Below are 17151 nucleotides of genomic sequence, written 5' to 3' on the forward strand. Positions count from 1 at the left end.
GGGAAGGCCAGCATCCTTAAGTTTAGTTATTGAGACTGTTAGGTTAGTACTATTTTGAAGTTTGAGGTTAGGTTAGTTTAGTTAGAGGTTAGGTTAGTTTAGTTAGAGGTTAGGTTAGTTAGAGGTTAGGTTAGTTTAGTTAGAGGTTAGGTTAGTTAAATGTTAGGTTAGGTTAGTTAAAGGTTAGGTTAGGTTAGTTAAAGGTTAGGTTAGTTAACGGTTAGGTTAGTTAAAGGTTAGGTTAGGTTAGGTTAGGTTAGTTAAAGGTTAGGTTAGGTTAGTTAAAGGTTAGGTTAGGTTAGTTAAAGGTTAGGTTAGTTAAAGGTTAGGTTAGATTAGTTAGGTTAGATTAGTTAGAGGTTAGGTTAGTTTAGTTAGAGGTTAGGTTAGGTTAGTTAGAGGTTAGGTTAGGTTAGTTAGAGGTTAGGTTAGGTTAGTTAGAGGTTAGGTTAGTTAGAGGTTTTCTATGTATGACTCACCCTTTCTCACCCTGACTAAACCGGTCTAACACGCGATCTCAGTCTGGCTGTATGTCTGACCCAAGGTGCTGGGGAGACCAGTTATCAGGGAGACCAGTTATCAGGGAGACCAGGTATCAGGGAGACCATGGGGAAGGCCAGCATCCTGGAGTAACCTCTTCACTGTTGACATTGAGACTGGTGTTTTGCGGGTACTATTTAATGAAGCTGCCAGTTGAGGACTTGTGAGACGTCTGTTTTTCAAACTAGACACTCTAATGTACTTGTCCTCTTGCTCAGTTGTGCACCGGGGCCTCTCACTCCTCTTTCTATTCTGGTTAGAGCCAGTTTGCCCTGTTTTGTGAAGGGAGTAGTATGCAGCGTTGTACGAGATCTTCAGTTTCTTGGCAATTTCTCACATGGAATAGCCTTCATTTCTCAGAACAAGAACAGACTGACGAGTTTCAGAAGAAAGCTTTTTGTTTCTGGACATTTTAATTGCAAAAGGGTTTTCTAATGATCAATTAGCCTTTTAAAATGATCAACTTGGATTAACTAACACAATGTGCCATTAGAACACAGGAGTGATGGTAGCTGATAATGGGCCTGTGTACGCCTATGTAGATATTCCATTAAAAAAAATCCAGCTACAATAGTCATTTACAACATTAACAATGTCTACACTGTATTTTTGATCAATTTGATGTGATTTTAATGGACAAATAAATTGCTTTTCTTTCAACAACTGACCCCTGCGCTGTTTATCTTTCAGATGGAAGATGTGATTGATGGCATCATCAGTTTTGAATCCGGTCTCAACGATGAGTTCTTTCAGTTGATCGACCCTGGACTACAGCTAGCCAACACGGTAGGTAGCCTTCTGTAAGTTGATGGACTCTGGTCTACAGTTAGCCAACACGGTAGGTAGCCTTCTGTAAGTTGATGGACTCTGGTCTACAGCTAGCCAACACGGTAGGTAGCCTTCTGTAAGTTGATGGACTCTGGACTACAGCTAGCCAACACGGTAGGTAGCCTTCTGTAAGTTGATGGACTCTGGACTACAGCTAGCCAACACGGTAGGTAGCCTTCTGTAAGTTGATGGACTCTGGACTACAGCTAGCCAACACGGTAGGTATCCTTCTGTAAGTTGATGGACTCTGGTCTACAGCTAGCCAACACGGTAGGTAGCCTTCTGTAAGTTGATGGACTCTGGTCTACAGCTAGCCAACACGGTAGGTAGCCTTCTGTAAGTTGATGGACTCTGGACTCTAGCCACAGCTAGCCAACACGGTAGGTAGCCTTCTGTAAGTTGATGGACTCTGGTCTACAGTTAGCCAACACGGTAGGTAGCCTTCTGTAAGTTGATGGACTCTGGTCTACAGTTAGCCAACACGGTAGGTAGCCTTCTGTAAGTTGATGGACTCTGGACTACAGCTAGCCAACACGGTAGGTAGCCTTCTGTAAGTTGATGGACCCTGGACTACAGCTAGCCAACACGGTAGGTAGCCTTCTGTAAGTTGATGGACCCTGGACTACAGCTAGCCAACACGGTAGGTAGCCTTCTGTAAGTTGATGGACTCTGGTCTACAGCTAGCCAACACGGTAGGTAGCCTTCTGTAAGTTGATGGACCCTGGACTACAGCTAGCCAACACGGTAGGTAGCCTTCTGTAAGTTGATGGACTCTGGTCTACAGCTAGCCAACACGGTAGGTAGCCTTCTGTAAGTTGATGGACTCTGGTCTACAGCTAGCCAACACGGTAGGTAGCCTTCTGTAAGTTGATCGACTCTGGACTACAGCTAGCCAACACGGTAGGTAGCCTTCTGTAAGTTGATGGACTCTGGTCTACAGCTAGCCAACACGGTAGGTAGCCTTCTGTAAGTTGATGGACTCTGGACTACAGCTAGCCAACACGGTAGGTAGCCTTCTGTAAGTTGATGGACTCTGGACTACAGCTAGCCAACACGGTAGGTAGCCTTCTGTAAGTTGATGGACTCTGGACTACAGCTAGCCAACACGGTAGGTAGCCTTCTGTAAGTTGATGGACTCTGGTCTACAGCTAGCCAACACGGTAGGTAGCCAACACGGTAGGTAGCCTGTAAGTTGATGGACTCTGGACTACAGCTAGCCAACACGGTAGGTAGCCTTCTGTAAGTTGATGGACTCTGGTCTACAGTTAGCCAACACGGTAGGTAGCCTTCTGTAAGTTGATGGACTCTGGTCTACAGCTAGCCAACACGGTAGGTAGCCTTCTGTAAGTTGATGGACCCTGGACTACAGCTAGCCAACACGGTAGGTAGCCTTCTGTAAGTTGATGGACTCTGGACTACAGCTAGCCAACACGGTAGGTAGCCTTCTGTAAGTTGATGGACTCTGGACTACAGCTAGCCAACACGGTAGGTAGCCTTCTGTAAGTTGATGGACTCTGGACTACAGCTAGCCAACACGGTAGGTAGCCTTCTGTAAGTTGATGGACTCTGGACTACAGCTAGCCAACACGGTAGGTAGCCTTCTGTAAGTTGATGGACTCTGGTCTACAGCTAGCCAACACGGTAGGTAGCCTTCTGTAAGTTGATGGACTCTGGTCTACAGTTAGCCAACACGGTAGGTATCCTTCTGTAAGTTGATGGACTCTGGACTACAGCTAGCCAACACGGTAGGTAGCCTTCTGTAAGTTGATGGACTCTGGTCTACAGTTAGCCAACACGGTAGGTAGCCTTCTGTAAGTTGATGGACTCTGGACTACAGCTAGCCAACACGGTAGGTAGCCTTCTGTAAGTTGATGGACTCTGGACTACAGCTAGCCAACACGGTAGGTATCCTTCTGTAAGTTGATGGACTCTGGTCTACAGTTAGCCAACACGGTAGGTAGCCTTCTGTAAGTTGATGGACTCTGGACTACAGTTAGCCAACACGGTAGGTAGCCTTCTGTAAGTTGATGGACTCTGGACTACAGTTAGCCAACACGGTAGGTAGCCTTCTGTAAGTTGATAGACTCTGGTCTACAGTTAGCCAACACGGTAGGTAGCCTTCTGTAAGTTGATAGACTCTGGTCTACAGTTAGCCAACACGGTAGGTAGCCTTCTGTAAGTTGATGGACTCTGGTCTACAGTTAGCCAACACGGTAGGTAGCCTTCTGTAAGTTGATGGACTCTGGTCTACAGTTAGCCAACACGGTAGGTAGCCTTCTGTAAGTTGATGGACTCTGGACTACAGCTAGCCAACACGGTAGGTAGCCTTCTGTAAGTTGATGGACTCTGGTCTACAGTTAGCCAACACGGTAGGTAGCCTTCTGTAAGTTGATGGACTCTGGACTACAGCTAGCCAACACGGTAGGTAGCCTTCTGTAAGTTGATGGACTCTGGTCTACAGTTAGCCAACACGGTAGGTAGCCTTCTGTAAGTTGATGGACTCTGGTCTACAGTTAGCCAACACGGTAGGTAGCCTTCTGTAAGTTGATGGACTCTGGTCTACAGTTAGCCAACACGGTAGGTAGCCTTCTGTAAGTTGATGGACTCTGGACTACAGCTAGCCAACACGGTAGGTAGCCTTCTGTAAGTTGATGGACTCTGGTCTACAGTTAGCCAACACGGTAGGTAGCCTTCTGTAAGTTGATGGACTCTGGACTACAGCTAGCCAACACGGTAGGTAGCCTTCTGTAAGTTGATGGACTCTGGACTACAGCTAGCCAACACGGTAGGTAGCCTTCTGTAAGTTGATGGACTCTGGTCTACAGCTAGCCAACACGGTAGGTAGCAAAATATCATACCAACAACATATGACTATGCATTCACTCCTGGAGATGAATGAATCATCTGTTGGCCCACTTCTTCAAGTGAAACACACATAGTAAGCCTTCTTGTAGATGGCTATCGCAGCAAGCAGTTAATAATGGAATCCTCTTCTCTCTTCACTGAAAGTTGACCCTCGCTCTTATTGGCTTATCAACACTTTGATAGCTGCATCTCTGTTTGTCCGTCATTGATTTTTTTTTTTTTTTGGGGGGGGCAGTTGAATGTCTATTCCGAGACAGTGGAATCCAGTCTGGCTGTGAGAGTAAACACACTTGTGACAGATGGCTAACAGTAGCCAGAACAGGGCCAGAGCAGGCCAGGGTTACAGCAGGGTAGGGTGGGGTCAGCATGGTGCAGGAGGATAGGGAGGAGGGCTGCCTGGGTGTAGAATGCTGATAGCTTAACTGTGAAGAATGTGGAGAGAGTTGGCCAACTAAGAAGACTAAAGGTTAGCTAACGGTGAACTGGAGAGAAAGAGAGGAGAGGTGTTTTTTCTCTCCTGAACATGTTTCCCCATTTCTCAACCGCCTGTTCTGAGAGAAAGGGGAAGCGGCTGAGTGTGAGAGCAGTTTGGTTCGGCAGGAGAAAGATGAGGATACTGGTTGTTCTGCAGGAGCAGCAGCATGATGATAACAAAATAAACAAGATGATTGAGGTAAACTAAATTATTGTTGTTCTGTGGAATTTGTTTGTAGTTAGATGAGATAAGAAGTTTAAAAAAAAAGTTTTGTTGGATTTGCTTAGGTTTTACATTCTCACTGAATTGATTTTGACATTGTAGCTGTCTACAGGGTCTATCTTAACTTGAAACTGAGATGTAGACATGCTAACAACGTGGTTATTACTGTATTCTGTTAATGAAACTGAGATATAGACATGCTAGCAACGTGGTTGTTACTGTATTCTGTTAATGAAACTGAGATATAGACATTCTAACAACGTGGTTATTACTGTATTCTGTTAATGAAACTGAGATATAGACATGCTAACAACGTGGTTATTACTGTATTCTGTTAATGAAACTGAGATATAGACATGCTAACAACGTGGTTATTACTGTATTCTGTTAATGAAACTGAGATATAGACATGCTAACAACGTGGTTATTACTGTATTCTGTTAATGAAACTGAGATATAGACATGCTAACAACGTGGTTATTACTGTATTCTGTTAATGAAACTGAGATATAGACATGCTAACAACGTGGTTATTACTGTATTCTGTTAATGAAACTGAGATATAGACATGCTAGCAACGTGGTTATTACTGTATTCTGTTGATCCTGTTGTGAATAGTAAATAATGTTGGTCATATTGACAGGCACTGTGCCTGTTAAACAGTTAGCACACTCTGCACGGTGCCTGTTTAACTGTTAGCACACTGCACGGTGCCTGTTAAACAGTTAGCACACTCTGCACGGTGCCTGTTAAACAGTTAGCACACTCTGCACGGTGCCTGTTAAACAGTTAGCACACTCTGCACGGTGCCTGTTAAACAGTTAGCACACTCTGCACGGTGCCTGTTAAACAGTTAGTACACTCTGCACGGTGCCTGTTTAACTGTTAGCACACTCTGCACGGTGCCTGTTAAACTGTTAGTACACTCTGCACGGTGCCTGTTTAACTGTTAGCACACTCTGCACGGTGCCTGTTTAACTGTTAGCACACTCTGCACGGTGCCTGTTAAACTGTTAGTACACTCTGCACGGTGCCTGTTTAACTGTTAGCACACTCTGCACGGTGCCTGTTTAACTGTTAGCACACTCTGCACGGTGCCTGTTTAACTGTTAGCACACTGCACGGTGCCTGTTAAACAGTTAGCACACTCTGCACGGTGCCTGTTTAACAGTTAGCACACTCTGCACGGTGCCTGTTTAACAGTTAGCACACTCTGCACAGTATATATTAAACACAGTATATATTAAACACAGTATTTATTAAACACAGTATTTATTAAACACAGTATTTATTAAACTATTAAACACAGTATATATTAAACACAGTATATATTAAACACAGTATATATTAAACACAGTATTTATTAAACTATTAAACACAGTATATATTAAACACAGTATATATTAAACACAGTATATATTAAACACAGTATATATTAAACACAGTATTTATTAAAATGCCGGCTTTCTATGTTTTCTACATTGATTTATTTGAATGTTTTTTTCTATGGTATGTTAATAGTCTGTAAGCATGGCCACCGTGGGGACAATGGGCAAAGAGGAAGGAGTTTTAAAGGGACATAGGTATATTTAAAGATTTGTGTCATGTCCATCCATGGAGTTCTGTGTTTTTTCTATGACTCCCAAAGTATTGTTCACATTGAGAGTTGAGTTTTTAGTTTTTCCTTCTGTCTTTTCAGATGTACTGTTATTTTGTTTGTACATTTAGTGATTTATACCGGTCAGTGGTTGCTTTCTGGTTGTGCTGTTTTGGATGGATATAATGTAGAATATCTATTTGATTAGAGGTTGAAGCCTGTCCACTGGGCAGAGAGAGAGAGGTGAGAGGTCATTACCGTGTTTTACCTTGGCTAGGGTTGCAAAAAAAGACCAGTAACTTTCCCCAAAAATTCTGTTTTTTATTTTCTCCCAGAAATCCTGGTTGGATGTTTCCAGATTTCCTCTGTATTCTCTCCTGAGTCCAGGAATCTATTTTCCAACCAGGATTTCTGCAGAACCAGGGGAATTTGAGGAAAGATACCAGAATTTTGCAACCCGAACCTCGTCTGATATGTAGACATTAGACGGAATCTGGAATTCACATGATCAACGTTCCAGGGAAGTTATCACTGGAGTTATGTTTTAATATGTTGAGACTCCGAGACTTCTGACATCAAAGCACATTCTGTTGTTACTGCTGAAGCCTTCTGCTTGGATGAGGGAGGAAGTAGACCAAGTAGTACATTTGGGAAGTTGTTGATGACCTCGAAAAGCTGTTGTATCCTTGTTGTTGTTAACACCTTATGAGTGTTGTTGTTGTTGTTTACACCTTATGAGTTGTTGTTGTTGTTTACACCTTATGAGTGTTGTTGTTAACACCTTATGAGTGTTGTTGTTGTTGTTTACACCTTATGAGTTGTTGTTGTTGTTTACACCTTATGAGTGTTGTTGTTTACACCTTATGAGTGTTGTTGTTAACACCTTATGAGTGTTGTTGTTGTTGTTTACACCTTATGAGTTGTTGTTGTTTACACCTTATGAGTGTTGTTGTTGTTTACACCTTATGAGTGTTGTTGTTGTTTACACCTTATGAGTGTTGTTGTTGTTGTTGTTGTGTATGCAGCTACCAGTGTCAGTGAACATGCTGGATGTGTTCAGCAGTGGAGGGATGGCTGCTCCTACCATCACCGTCTCCAACTCCTGTCCTGCTGACCTGCACACCATCAAGACTGAGTTAACTGGTACCGGTAAATAATTCCTCTCTGTCACCTTTATCCTTCAGTACCCCCTCTCGCTCATATCTCTATCTTTCTCTTGTCTGCCTGGTCTCTAAATCACACTCAATCCCTAGCTGTTTCTGAACTGTCTCTCTATCTCTCTATTTCGCCCTGTCTCTCAACTTTCTGCCTGTCGCTCTCTTACGCTGTCTCTCTCTCTCTTACTCTGTCTCTCTTACTCTCTTTCTGTCTCTGTCGCTCTCTTACTCTGTCTCTCTCTCTTACTCTGTCTCTCTCTCTTACTCTGTCTATCTCTCTTACTCGGTCTCTCGCTCTGTTTCTGTCTTTCTGTATCTCTCTCCCTCCCCCATCTTGCTCTCTCGCTCTCATTCTCTCTCTCTATTTTTCTCTCTTTTTAAAGTTCTTACTCAGCATTGCTCACCCAGACTTCCCCTGTCCAGTCAGTCAGTCACAACTAGAACTATCAGTCCTCGTCCATATGTTTCTCAATATAAACCTCTGCCTCAGCCTTAGAGCCATAGTCATGTTTCTCAACATAAACCTCTGCCTCAGCCTTAGAGCCATAGTCATGTTTCTCAACATAAACCTCTGCCTCAGCCTTAGAGCCATAGTCATGTTTCTCAATATAAACCTCTGCCTCAGCCTTAGAGCCATAGTCATGTTTCTCAACATAAAGCTCTGCCTCAGCCTTAGAGCCATAGTCATGTTTCTCAACATAAACCTCTGCCTCAGCCTTAGAGCCATAGTCATGTTTCTCAACATAAACCTCTGCCTCAGCCTTAGAGCCATAGTCATGTTTCTTAACATAAACCTCTGCCTCAGCCTTAGAGCCATAGTCATGTTTCTCAACATAAACCTCTGCCTCAGCCTCAGCCTTAGAGCCATAGTCATGTTTCTCAACATAAAGCTCTGCCTCAGCCTTAGAGCCATAGTCATGTTTCTCAACATAAAGCTCTGCCTCAGCCTTAGAGCCATAGTCATGTTTCTCAACATAAAGCTCTGCCTCAGCCTTAGAGCCATAGTCATGTTTCTCAACATAAAGCTCTGCCTCAGCCTTAGAGCCATAGTCATGTTTCTCAACATAAAGCTCTGCCTCAGCCTTAGAGCCATAGTCATGTTTCTCAATATAAACCTCTGCCTCAGCCTTAGAGCCATAGTCATGTTTCTCAACATAAAGCTCTGCCTCAGCCTTCCGCTCAGTCATTCCCTCTTCTTAGTTCATCTCTGGTAATATAGACTGAGTGTACGAAACAATAGGAACGAACACCTGCTCTTTCCATAACAGCAAATCAAGCTTTATTTATACAGCACATTTCAGACATGGAATGCTTTCAGACAATGTGCTCTACAAGAAAAAAAATCTAAATAAAAACAATGAAAATAAAAAATGAAATATTTACGACACAATAAACACAAGAGGATAAAAAAGGAAAAGGAAAGTTAAAAAGGTGTGTTTTTAAGATCTCTTTTAAATATGTCCACAGTTTCAGCCCCCTCAGGTTCTCTGGCTGGCTGTTCCAGAGTCTGGGGGCATAGTAACTAAAGGCTGGGGTCATAGTAACTAAAGGCTGGGGTCATAGTAACTAAAGGCTGGGGTCATAGTAACTAAAGGCTGGGGTAATAGTAACTAAAGGCTGGGGTAATAGTAACTAAAGGCTGGGGTAATAGTAACTAAAGGCTGGGGTAATAGTAACTAAAGGCTGGGGTAATAGTAACTAAAGGCTGGGGTAATAGTAACTAAAGGCTGGGGTAATAGTAACTAAAGGCTGGGGTAATAGTAACTAGAGACTGTCTCTCCATGCCTCTTGGTCCCCCACAGGTTCTCTGGCAGGCTATTCCAGAGTCTGGGGGCATAGTAACTAAAGGCTGGGGTAATAGTAACTAAAGACTGGGGTAATAGTAACTAAAGACTGGGGTAATAGTAACTAAAGACTGGGGTAATAGTAACTAAAGGCTGGGGTAATAGTAACTACAGACTGGGGTAATAGTAACTAAAGGCTGTCTCTCCATGCCTCCTGGTCCTAGGCTTTGGGATAGTTAAAAGGCTGCCTCTCCATGCCTCCTGGTCCTAGGCTTTGGGATAGTTAAAAGGCTGTCTCTCCATGCCTCCTGGTCCTAGGCTTTGGGATAGTTAAAAGGCTGTCTCTCCATGCCTCCTGGTCCTAGGCTTTGGGATAGTTAAAAGGCTGTCTCTCCATGCCTCCTGGTCCTAGGCTTTGGGATAGTTAAAAGGCTGTCTCTCCATGCCTCCTGGTCCTAGGCTTTGGGATAGTTAAAAGGCTGCCTCTCCATGCCTCTTGGTCCTAGGCTTTGGGAGAGTTAAAAGGCCAGAGGACCTGAGGGACCTACTGGGTACATAACTTAAAGCATGTCTGACATGTGTTGGGGTGCACAATCGATTTAAAAACCAATAGAAGAATCTTTCAAATGAATGCTAAAACTCACAGGCAGGCAAGGCAGTACAGATAACTTAACACCAGTGTGACGTGTGCTCTCTGTCTGGTCTTGGGTCAGTACCCGTGATGCAGCATTCTGTATGCTATGCAGTTGACCAATGGCTTTCTTGGGTAGACCAGACAGGAGAGCATTACAGTAGTCAAGCCTGCTTGTAATAAAAGCATGGATGAGTCTCTCTGTATCAGCCTGAGAGAGAAACCTTGGCATTGTTCCTCAGGTGGTAAAAAGCTTTTTCACGTAATGAGAAAATGAAAAACGTTTTTTAGAAATGATTGCAAATGTATTAAAAATAAAAACGAATACAGTATTTACAGAAGTATTCAGACCTTTTGCTATGAGACTAGAAATTGAGCTCAGGTGCATCCTTTTTCCATTGATCATCTTTGAGATGTTTCTACAACTTGATTGGAGTCCCCCTGTGGTAAATTCAATTGATTGGACATGATTTGGAAAGGCACACACCTGTCTATATAAGCCAAGCCTATAAAAAGCCAAGCCATAAAAACCAAGCCATGAGGTCGAAGGAATTGTCCGTAGAGTTCCAAGACAGGATTGTGTTGAGGCACAGATCTGGGGAAGGGTGCCAAAATATTTCTGCAGCATTGAAGGTCCCCAAGAATACAGTGGCCTCATCATTCTCTAATGGAAGAAGTTTGGAACCACCAAGACTCTTCCTAGAAACCTGGCACCATCCCTATGGTGAAGCATGGCGGTGGCAGCATCATGCTGTGGGGATGTTTTTCAGCGGCAGGGACTGGGAGACTAGTCAGGATCGAGGAAAAGATGAACGGAGCAAAGTACAGAGAAATCCTTGATGAAAACCTGCTCAGGACCTCAGGCTGGGACGAAGGTTCACCTTCTAACAGGACAACGACCCTAAGCACACAGCCAAGACAATGCAGGAGTGGCTTCGGGACAAGTCTCTAAATGTCCTTGAGTGTCCCAGCCAGAGCCTGGACTTGAATCCGATCGAACATCTCTGGAGGGACCTGAAAATAGCTGTGCAGCGACGCTCCCCATCCAACCTGACAGAGCTGTAGAGAAGAATGGGAGAAACTCCCCAAATACAGGTGTGCCAAGCTTCTAGCAACATACCCAAGAAGACATGAGGCTGTAATCGCTGCCAAAGGTGCTTCAACAAAGTACTGAGTAAAGGGTCTGAATACTTATGTAAATGTGATATTTTTTTACATTCTAAAAACCTGTTTTTGCTTTGTCATTATGGGGTATTGTGTGTAGATAGATGAGGGCGGGAAAAAAACTATTTAATACATTTTTAGAATACGGCTGTAACGTACCAAAATGTGGAATAAGTCAAGGGGTCTGAATACTTTCCATTATCACATTATCAGTTCATTAGCACATTATCAGTTCAATCATCTCAGTTCAGTGATGACTCAGCCCAATCGGTTCCATCTGGAATTCATTTATTAAATACTAAAGCAATATCAACATATTGAGAATTAGATCAAGTATTATCTTAAAAGCAAGATAGATACTGTATCTCAATAATAAATGTATTATATAAATATCTTGAGAATTAAATGAAATTTAAGGAAGATACATATTTAAATCGTCAAAGAAAGATTAAATATCTCAAGAATGAATGAATGGACAACAAAACGTCAAAGGGTCTGAATAATTTTCCGGTTGCAGTGTATAGAAGCTGAATAAATCAAATCTAATTTTATTTGTCACATACACATGGTTAGCAGATGTTAATGCGAGTGTAGCGAAATGCTTGTGCTTCTAGTTCCGACAATGCAGTAATAACCAACGAGTAATCTAACTAACAATTCCAAAACTACTGTCTTATACACAGTGTAAGGGGATAAAGAATATGTACATAAAGATATATGAATGAGTGATGGTACAGAGCAGCATAGGCAAGATACAGTAGATGGTATCGAGTGCAGTATATACATATGAGATGAGTATGTAAACAAAGTGGCATAGTTAAAGTGGCTAGTGATACATGTATTACATAAGGATGCAGTAGATGATATAGAGTACAGTATATACGTATACATATGAGATGAATAATGTAGGGTATGTAAACATTATATTAGGTAGCATTGTTTAAAGTGGCTAGTGATATATTTTACATCATTTCCAATCAATTCCCATTATTAAAGTGGCTGGAGTTGAGTCAGTGTCAGTGTCAGTGTGTTGGCAGCAGCCACTCAATGTTAGTGGTGGCTGTTTAACAGTCTGATGGCCTTGAGATAGAAGCTGTTTTTCAGTCTCTCGGTCCCAGCTTTGATGCTGTCATTTAGGTCAACATTGGATCATTCAGAGATCCTCACTGAACTTCTGGAGAGAGTTTGCTGCACTGAAAGTAAAGGGGCTGAATAATTTTGCACGCCCAATTTTTCAGTTTTTGATTTGTTAAAAAAGTTTGAAATATCCAATAAATGTCGTTCCACTTCATGATTGTGTCCCACTTGTTGTTCATTCTTCACAAAAAAATACAGTTTTATATCTTTATGTTTGAAGCCTGAAATGTGGCAAAAGGTCGCAAAGTTCAAGGGAGCCGAATACTTTCGCAAGGCACTGTATATGACTTGCATGTTTTTGTTATTTTAAACATTCTAAACATGCATAAATGAATTTTGTAATTTTTTAATTTCTCTTTGTATTTTATGCTTCAAGATGTCTTCATCATTAACTTCCAATATTAAATGTGTCTTCTAGTGGTGGAGGCTAAAGCTATGATGAAGGAGCGACAGAAAAAGGACAATCATAACCAGAGTGAGTATAGACTAATACTTTACTGCCAATGGGCACCTGTATGTTAAATGTATCTTATTACGTCTAACATTTTTAACAGCACCTTGGCTGATGATGATGACATGTTACGGTTCTTCTCCTAGTTGAGAGACGGAGGAGGTTCAACATCAACGATCGCATCAAGGAACTGGGAGCTCTCATCCCCAAATCTAGTGACCCGTGAGTTCCTATGGACAGAAATGAACCCGAACCCTTAGTTACCCTAACCCAAATCTAGTGACCCGTGAGTTCCTATGGACAGAAATGAACCCGAACCCTTAGTTTCCCTAACCCAAATCTAGTGACCCGTGAGTTCCTATGGACAGAAATGAACCCTAACCCTTCATGCCGCTGTTCCTTTCCTTTCCCCCCTCACATAGTATCTAATCATGCCGCTGTTCCTTTCCCCCTGCTATCCCCCTGCTACAACATAGTATCTAATCATGCCGCTGTTCCTTTCTCCTCACTGATCCCCCCTGCTACAACATAGTATCTAATCATGCCGCTGTTCCTTTCTCCTCCTGACCCCCTGCACAACATAGTATCTAATCATGCCGCTGTTCCTTTCTCCTCACTGATCCCCCTGCTACAACATAGTATCTAATCATGCCGCTGTTCCTTTCTCCTCACTGACCCCCCTGCTACAACATAGTATCTAATCTTGCCGCTGTTCCTTTCTCCTCACTGACCCCCCTGCTACGGAGACAGGGAGACGCGTTGGAACAAGGGCACCATCCTGAAGGCGTCTGTGGACTACATTAGGAGGCTGCAGAAGGAGCAGCAGAGAGCCAAGGAGGTGGAGACCAGACAGAGGAAACTGGAGCACAGCAACCGCAGCCTACTGCTACGTATACAGGTTAGGACAATAAAGTCAAACAGGCTATCAGTATGCTGCAAGGAAGGCTGGTAGTCAATCAGTATGCTGCAAGGAAGGCTGGTAGTCAATCAGTATGCTGCAAGGAAGGCTGGTAGTCAATCAGTATGCTACAAGGAAGGCTGGTAGTCAATCAGTATGCTGCAAGGAAGGCTGGTAGTCAATCAGTATGCTACAAGGAAGGCTGGTAGTCAATCAGTATGCTGCAAGGAAGGCTGGTAGTCAATCAGTATGCTGCAAGGAAGGCTGGTAGTCAATCAGTATGCTACAAGGAAGGCTGGTAGTCAATCAGTATGCTACAAAGAAGGCTGGTAGTCAATCAGTATGCTACAAGGAAGGCTGGTAGTCAATCAGTTTCCTGAAAGGAAGGCTGGTAGTCAATCAGTATGCTGCAAGGAAGGCTGGTTGTCAATCAGTATGCTGCAAGGAAGGCTGGTAGGCAATCAGTATGCCGAAAGGAAGGCTGGTAGGCAATCAGTATGCCGAAAGGAAGGCTGGTAGTCAATCAGTATGCTGCAAGGAAGGCTGGTAGTCAATCAGTATCCTAGAAGGAAGGCTGGTAGTCATTCAGTATGCTACAAGGAAGGCTGGTAGTCAATCAGTATGCCGAAAGGAAGGCTGGTAGTCAATCAGTATGCTGCAAGGAAGGCTGGTTGTCAATCAGTATGCTGCAAGGAAGGCTGGTAGGCAATCAGTATGCCGAAAGGAAGGCTGGTAGGCAATCAGTATGCCGTCAATCAGTATGGAAGGCTGGTAGTCAATCAGTATCCTAGAAGGAAGGCTGGTAGTCATTCAGTATGCTACAAGGAAGGCTGGTAGTCAATCAGTATGCTGCAAGGAAGGCTGGTAGTCAATCAGTATGCTGCAAGGAAGGCTGGTAGTCAATCAGTATGCTGCAAGGAAGGCTGGTAGTCAATCAGTATGCTGCAAGGAAGGCTGGTAGTCAATCAGTATGCTACAAGGAAGGCTGGTAGTTACTTACGTGTGATGTTGGAATGATCTTCTTTCTTTGGAAGTGCTAGAAGTAAATTGCCTCAGGCGAAATCAATAATCTGTGGCGTCCCCCAGGGCAGTGTGCTAGGGCCTCTACTATTTCTACTGTACATTAATTAAGCATTAAGGCATGAGAATCTATGCATTATCATGAGTAATGCACAGCTACAGTAAGGGCTGTTCTTAGGCATGAAGCAAATTGTTTTAAAAATGGTCTCATGAACTAAACTGAAGTGTCGACCGTTGTTGTATCTCTCTACAGGAGCTAGAGATGCAGGCCTGCCTCCACGGCCTCTCCACCCCCGCCTCCTCCTCCCAGGGCTCCTCCTCCTCACACCTCAGCCTATCACAATCCCTGGACCCCAGCACGGGCGACGCCCTCTCCAAGACCCTCCTCTCCCTGAGTGGTGGCCCAGGCCTTCAGGCCACCTCCCCCTCCTTTCTGTCTCCACCCCCCTCGGCCTCACCGGTTGGCCTGATGAACATGGCTTCTCCTCTGGGCTTCTCTGAGCTGGACGACCCATCTGCCGCAGCCTTCCACTCCTCCCTGCTACCGGACATGGGTCTTGGGGACATCTTGATGGACCATGGGGGGATAGGGATGTCCCCGGTGTGGGCGCGAGAGCCCCTGCTCTCCTCCATCTCCCCAGGAGTTTCCAAGACCTCCAGCCGCAGGAGCAGCTTCAGCATGGAGGAGGACTTGTGACTTGAGTTAAAGGACCCTACCCCTTACACTGCTAGGCAGGAGCAGCTTCAGCATGGAGGAGGACTTGTGACTGGGCTGAGTCCAAAACCAACCACTAGACCAGCATTTCCCAAACTCTGTCCTCGGGATCCCAATGGGGTGCACGTTTTGGTTTGTGCCCTAACACTACACTGATTCAAATGATCAAAGCGTTATGGTTAAATTAGTATTTCATTCTACTGTGTAGTGCCAGGTCAAAAACCAAAACGTGCTTCCTTTAGGATCCTGAGGACCGAGTTTGGGAGACCCTTCCCTAGACCCTGGCTCCTAAACCCTAGCTCCTAGACCCTAGCTCATAGACCCTAGCTCCTAGACCCTGGCTCCTAGACCCTGGCTCAAATCAAATCAAATTTATTTATATAGACCTTCGTACATCAGCTGATATCTCAAAGTGCTGTACAGAAACCCAGCCTAAAACCCCAAACAGCAAGCAATGCAGGTGTAGAAGCACGGTGGCTAGGAAAAACTCCCTAGAAAGGCCAAAACCTAGGAAGAAACCTAGAGAGGAACCAGGCTATGTGGGGTGGCCAGTCCTCTTCTGGCTGTGCCAGGTGCAGATTATAACAGAACATGGCCAAGATGTTCAAATGTTCATAAATGACCAGCATGGTCATATAATAATAAGGCAGAACAGTTGAAACTGGAGCAGCAGCACGGTCAGATGGACTGGGGACAGCAAGGAGTCATCATGTCAGGTAGTCCTGGGGCATGGTCCTAGGGCTCAGGTCCTCCGAGAGAGAGAACGAAAGAGAGAATTAGAGAGAGCATATGTGGGGTGGCCAGTCCTCTTCTGGCTGTGCCGGGTGGAGATTATAACAGAACATGGCCAAGATGTTCAAATGTTCATAAATGATCAGCATGTTCGAATAATAATAAGGCAGAACAGTTGAAACTGGAGCAGCAGCACGGCCAGGTGGACTGTGGACAGCAACAAGTCATCATGTCAGGTAGTCCTGGGGCATGGTCCTAGGGCTCAGGTCCTCCGAGAGAGAGAAAGAAAGAGAGAAGGAGAGAATTAGAGAACGCACACTTAGATTCACACAGGACACCGAATAGGACAGGAGAAGTACTCCAGATATAACAAACTGACCCTAGCCCCCTGACACAAACTACTGCAGCATAAATAAATACTGGAGGCTGAGACAGGAGGGGTCAGGAGACACTGTGGCCCCATCCGAGGACACCCCCAGACAGGGCCAAACAGGAAGGATACAACTGGCTCCTAGACCCTGGCTCCTAGACCCTAGACCCTAGACCCTGGCTCCTAGACCCTGGCTCCTAGACCCTAGCTCCTAGACCCTGGCTCCTAGACCCTGGCTCCTAGACCCTAGACCCTAGCTCCTAGACCCTGGCTCCTAGACCCTGGCTCCTAGACCCTAGCTCCTAGACCCTAGCTCCTAGACCCTAGCTCCTAGACCCTAGCTCCTAGACCCTAGCTCCTAGACCCTAGCTCCTAGACCCTGGCTCCTAGACCGTAGCTCCTAGACCCTGGCTCCTAGACCCTAGCTCCTAGTAATTGTTTAAGACACAAGGTTATTTGTAGATCAGTCAGTCTGCAATGTAGTTCATGTGGAACACGACGTAAGGCCTATCAGAGGACTGGGGTGGAGCCTCCACATACTATGCATGGCCCCGTCCATCAATCA

The 17151-nt window shown here is 44.4% G+C and overlaps 1 protein-coding gene across 4 annotated transcripts in view; it reads left to right on the forward strand.

The window, feature by feature from the left end:
• The window catches only part of LOC112215274 (transcription factor E3-like), a 20175-nt gene extending 4224 nt beyond the window's left edge, over positions 1–15951 (forward strand). The window contains exons 3-8 of one of the 4 annotated variants that reach the window (XM_042299832.1): positions 1231–1326; positions 7553–7676; positions 12819–12875; positions 12998–13073; positions 13581–13749; positions 15023–15951. In XM_042299832.1, coding sequence (XP_042155766.1) covers positions 1231–1326; positions 7553–7676; positions 12819–12875; positions 12998–13073; positions 13581–13749; positions 15023–15466 — 966 coding nt within the window. In that variant the 3' untranslated portion in view covers positions 15467–15951. The remainder of the gene's footprint in view (positions 1–1230; positions 1327–7552; positions 7677–12818; positions 12876–12997; positions 13074–13580; positions 13750–15022) is intronic. The other 3 variants (XM_042299834.1, XM_042299833.1, XM_042299835.1) reach the window with 3 other exon arrangements.
• Positions 15952–17151: the final 1200 nt, after the last annotated feature.

The sequence above is a fragment of the Oncorhynchus tshawytscha genome, linkage group LG16 (genome assembly GCF_018296145.1).
Source record: "Oncorhynchus tshawytscha isolate Ot180627B linkage group LG16, Otsh_v2.0, whole genome shotgun sequence".
NCBI classification, from domain to species: Eukaryota; Metazoa; Chordata; class Actinopteri; order Salmoniformes; family Salmonidae; genus Oncorhynchus; species Oncorhynchus tshawytscha.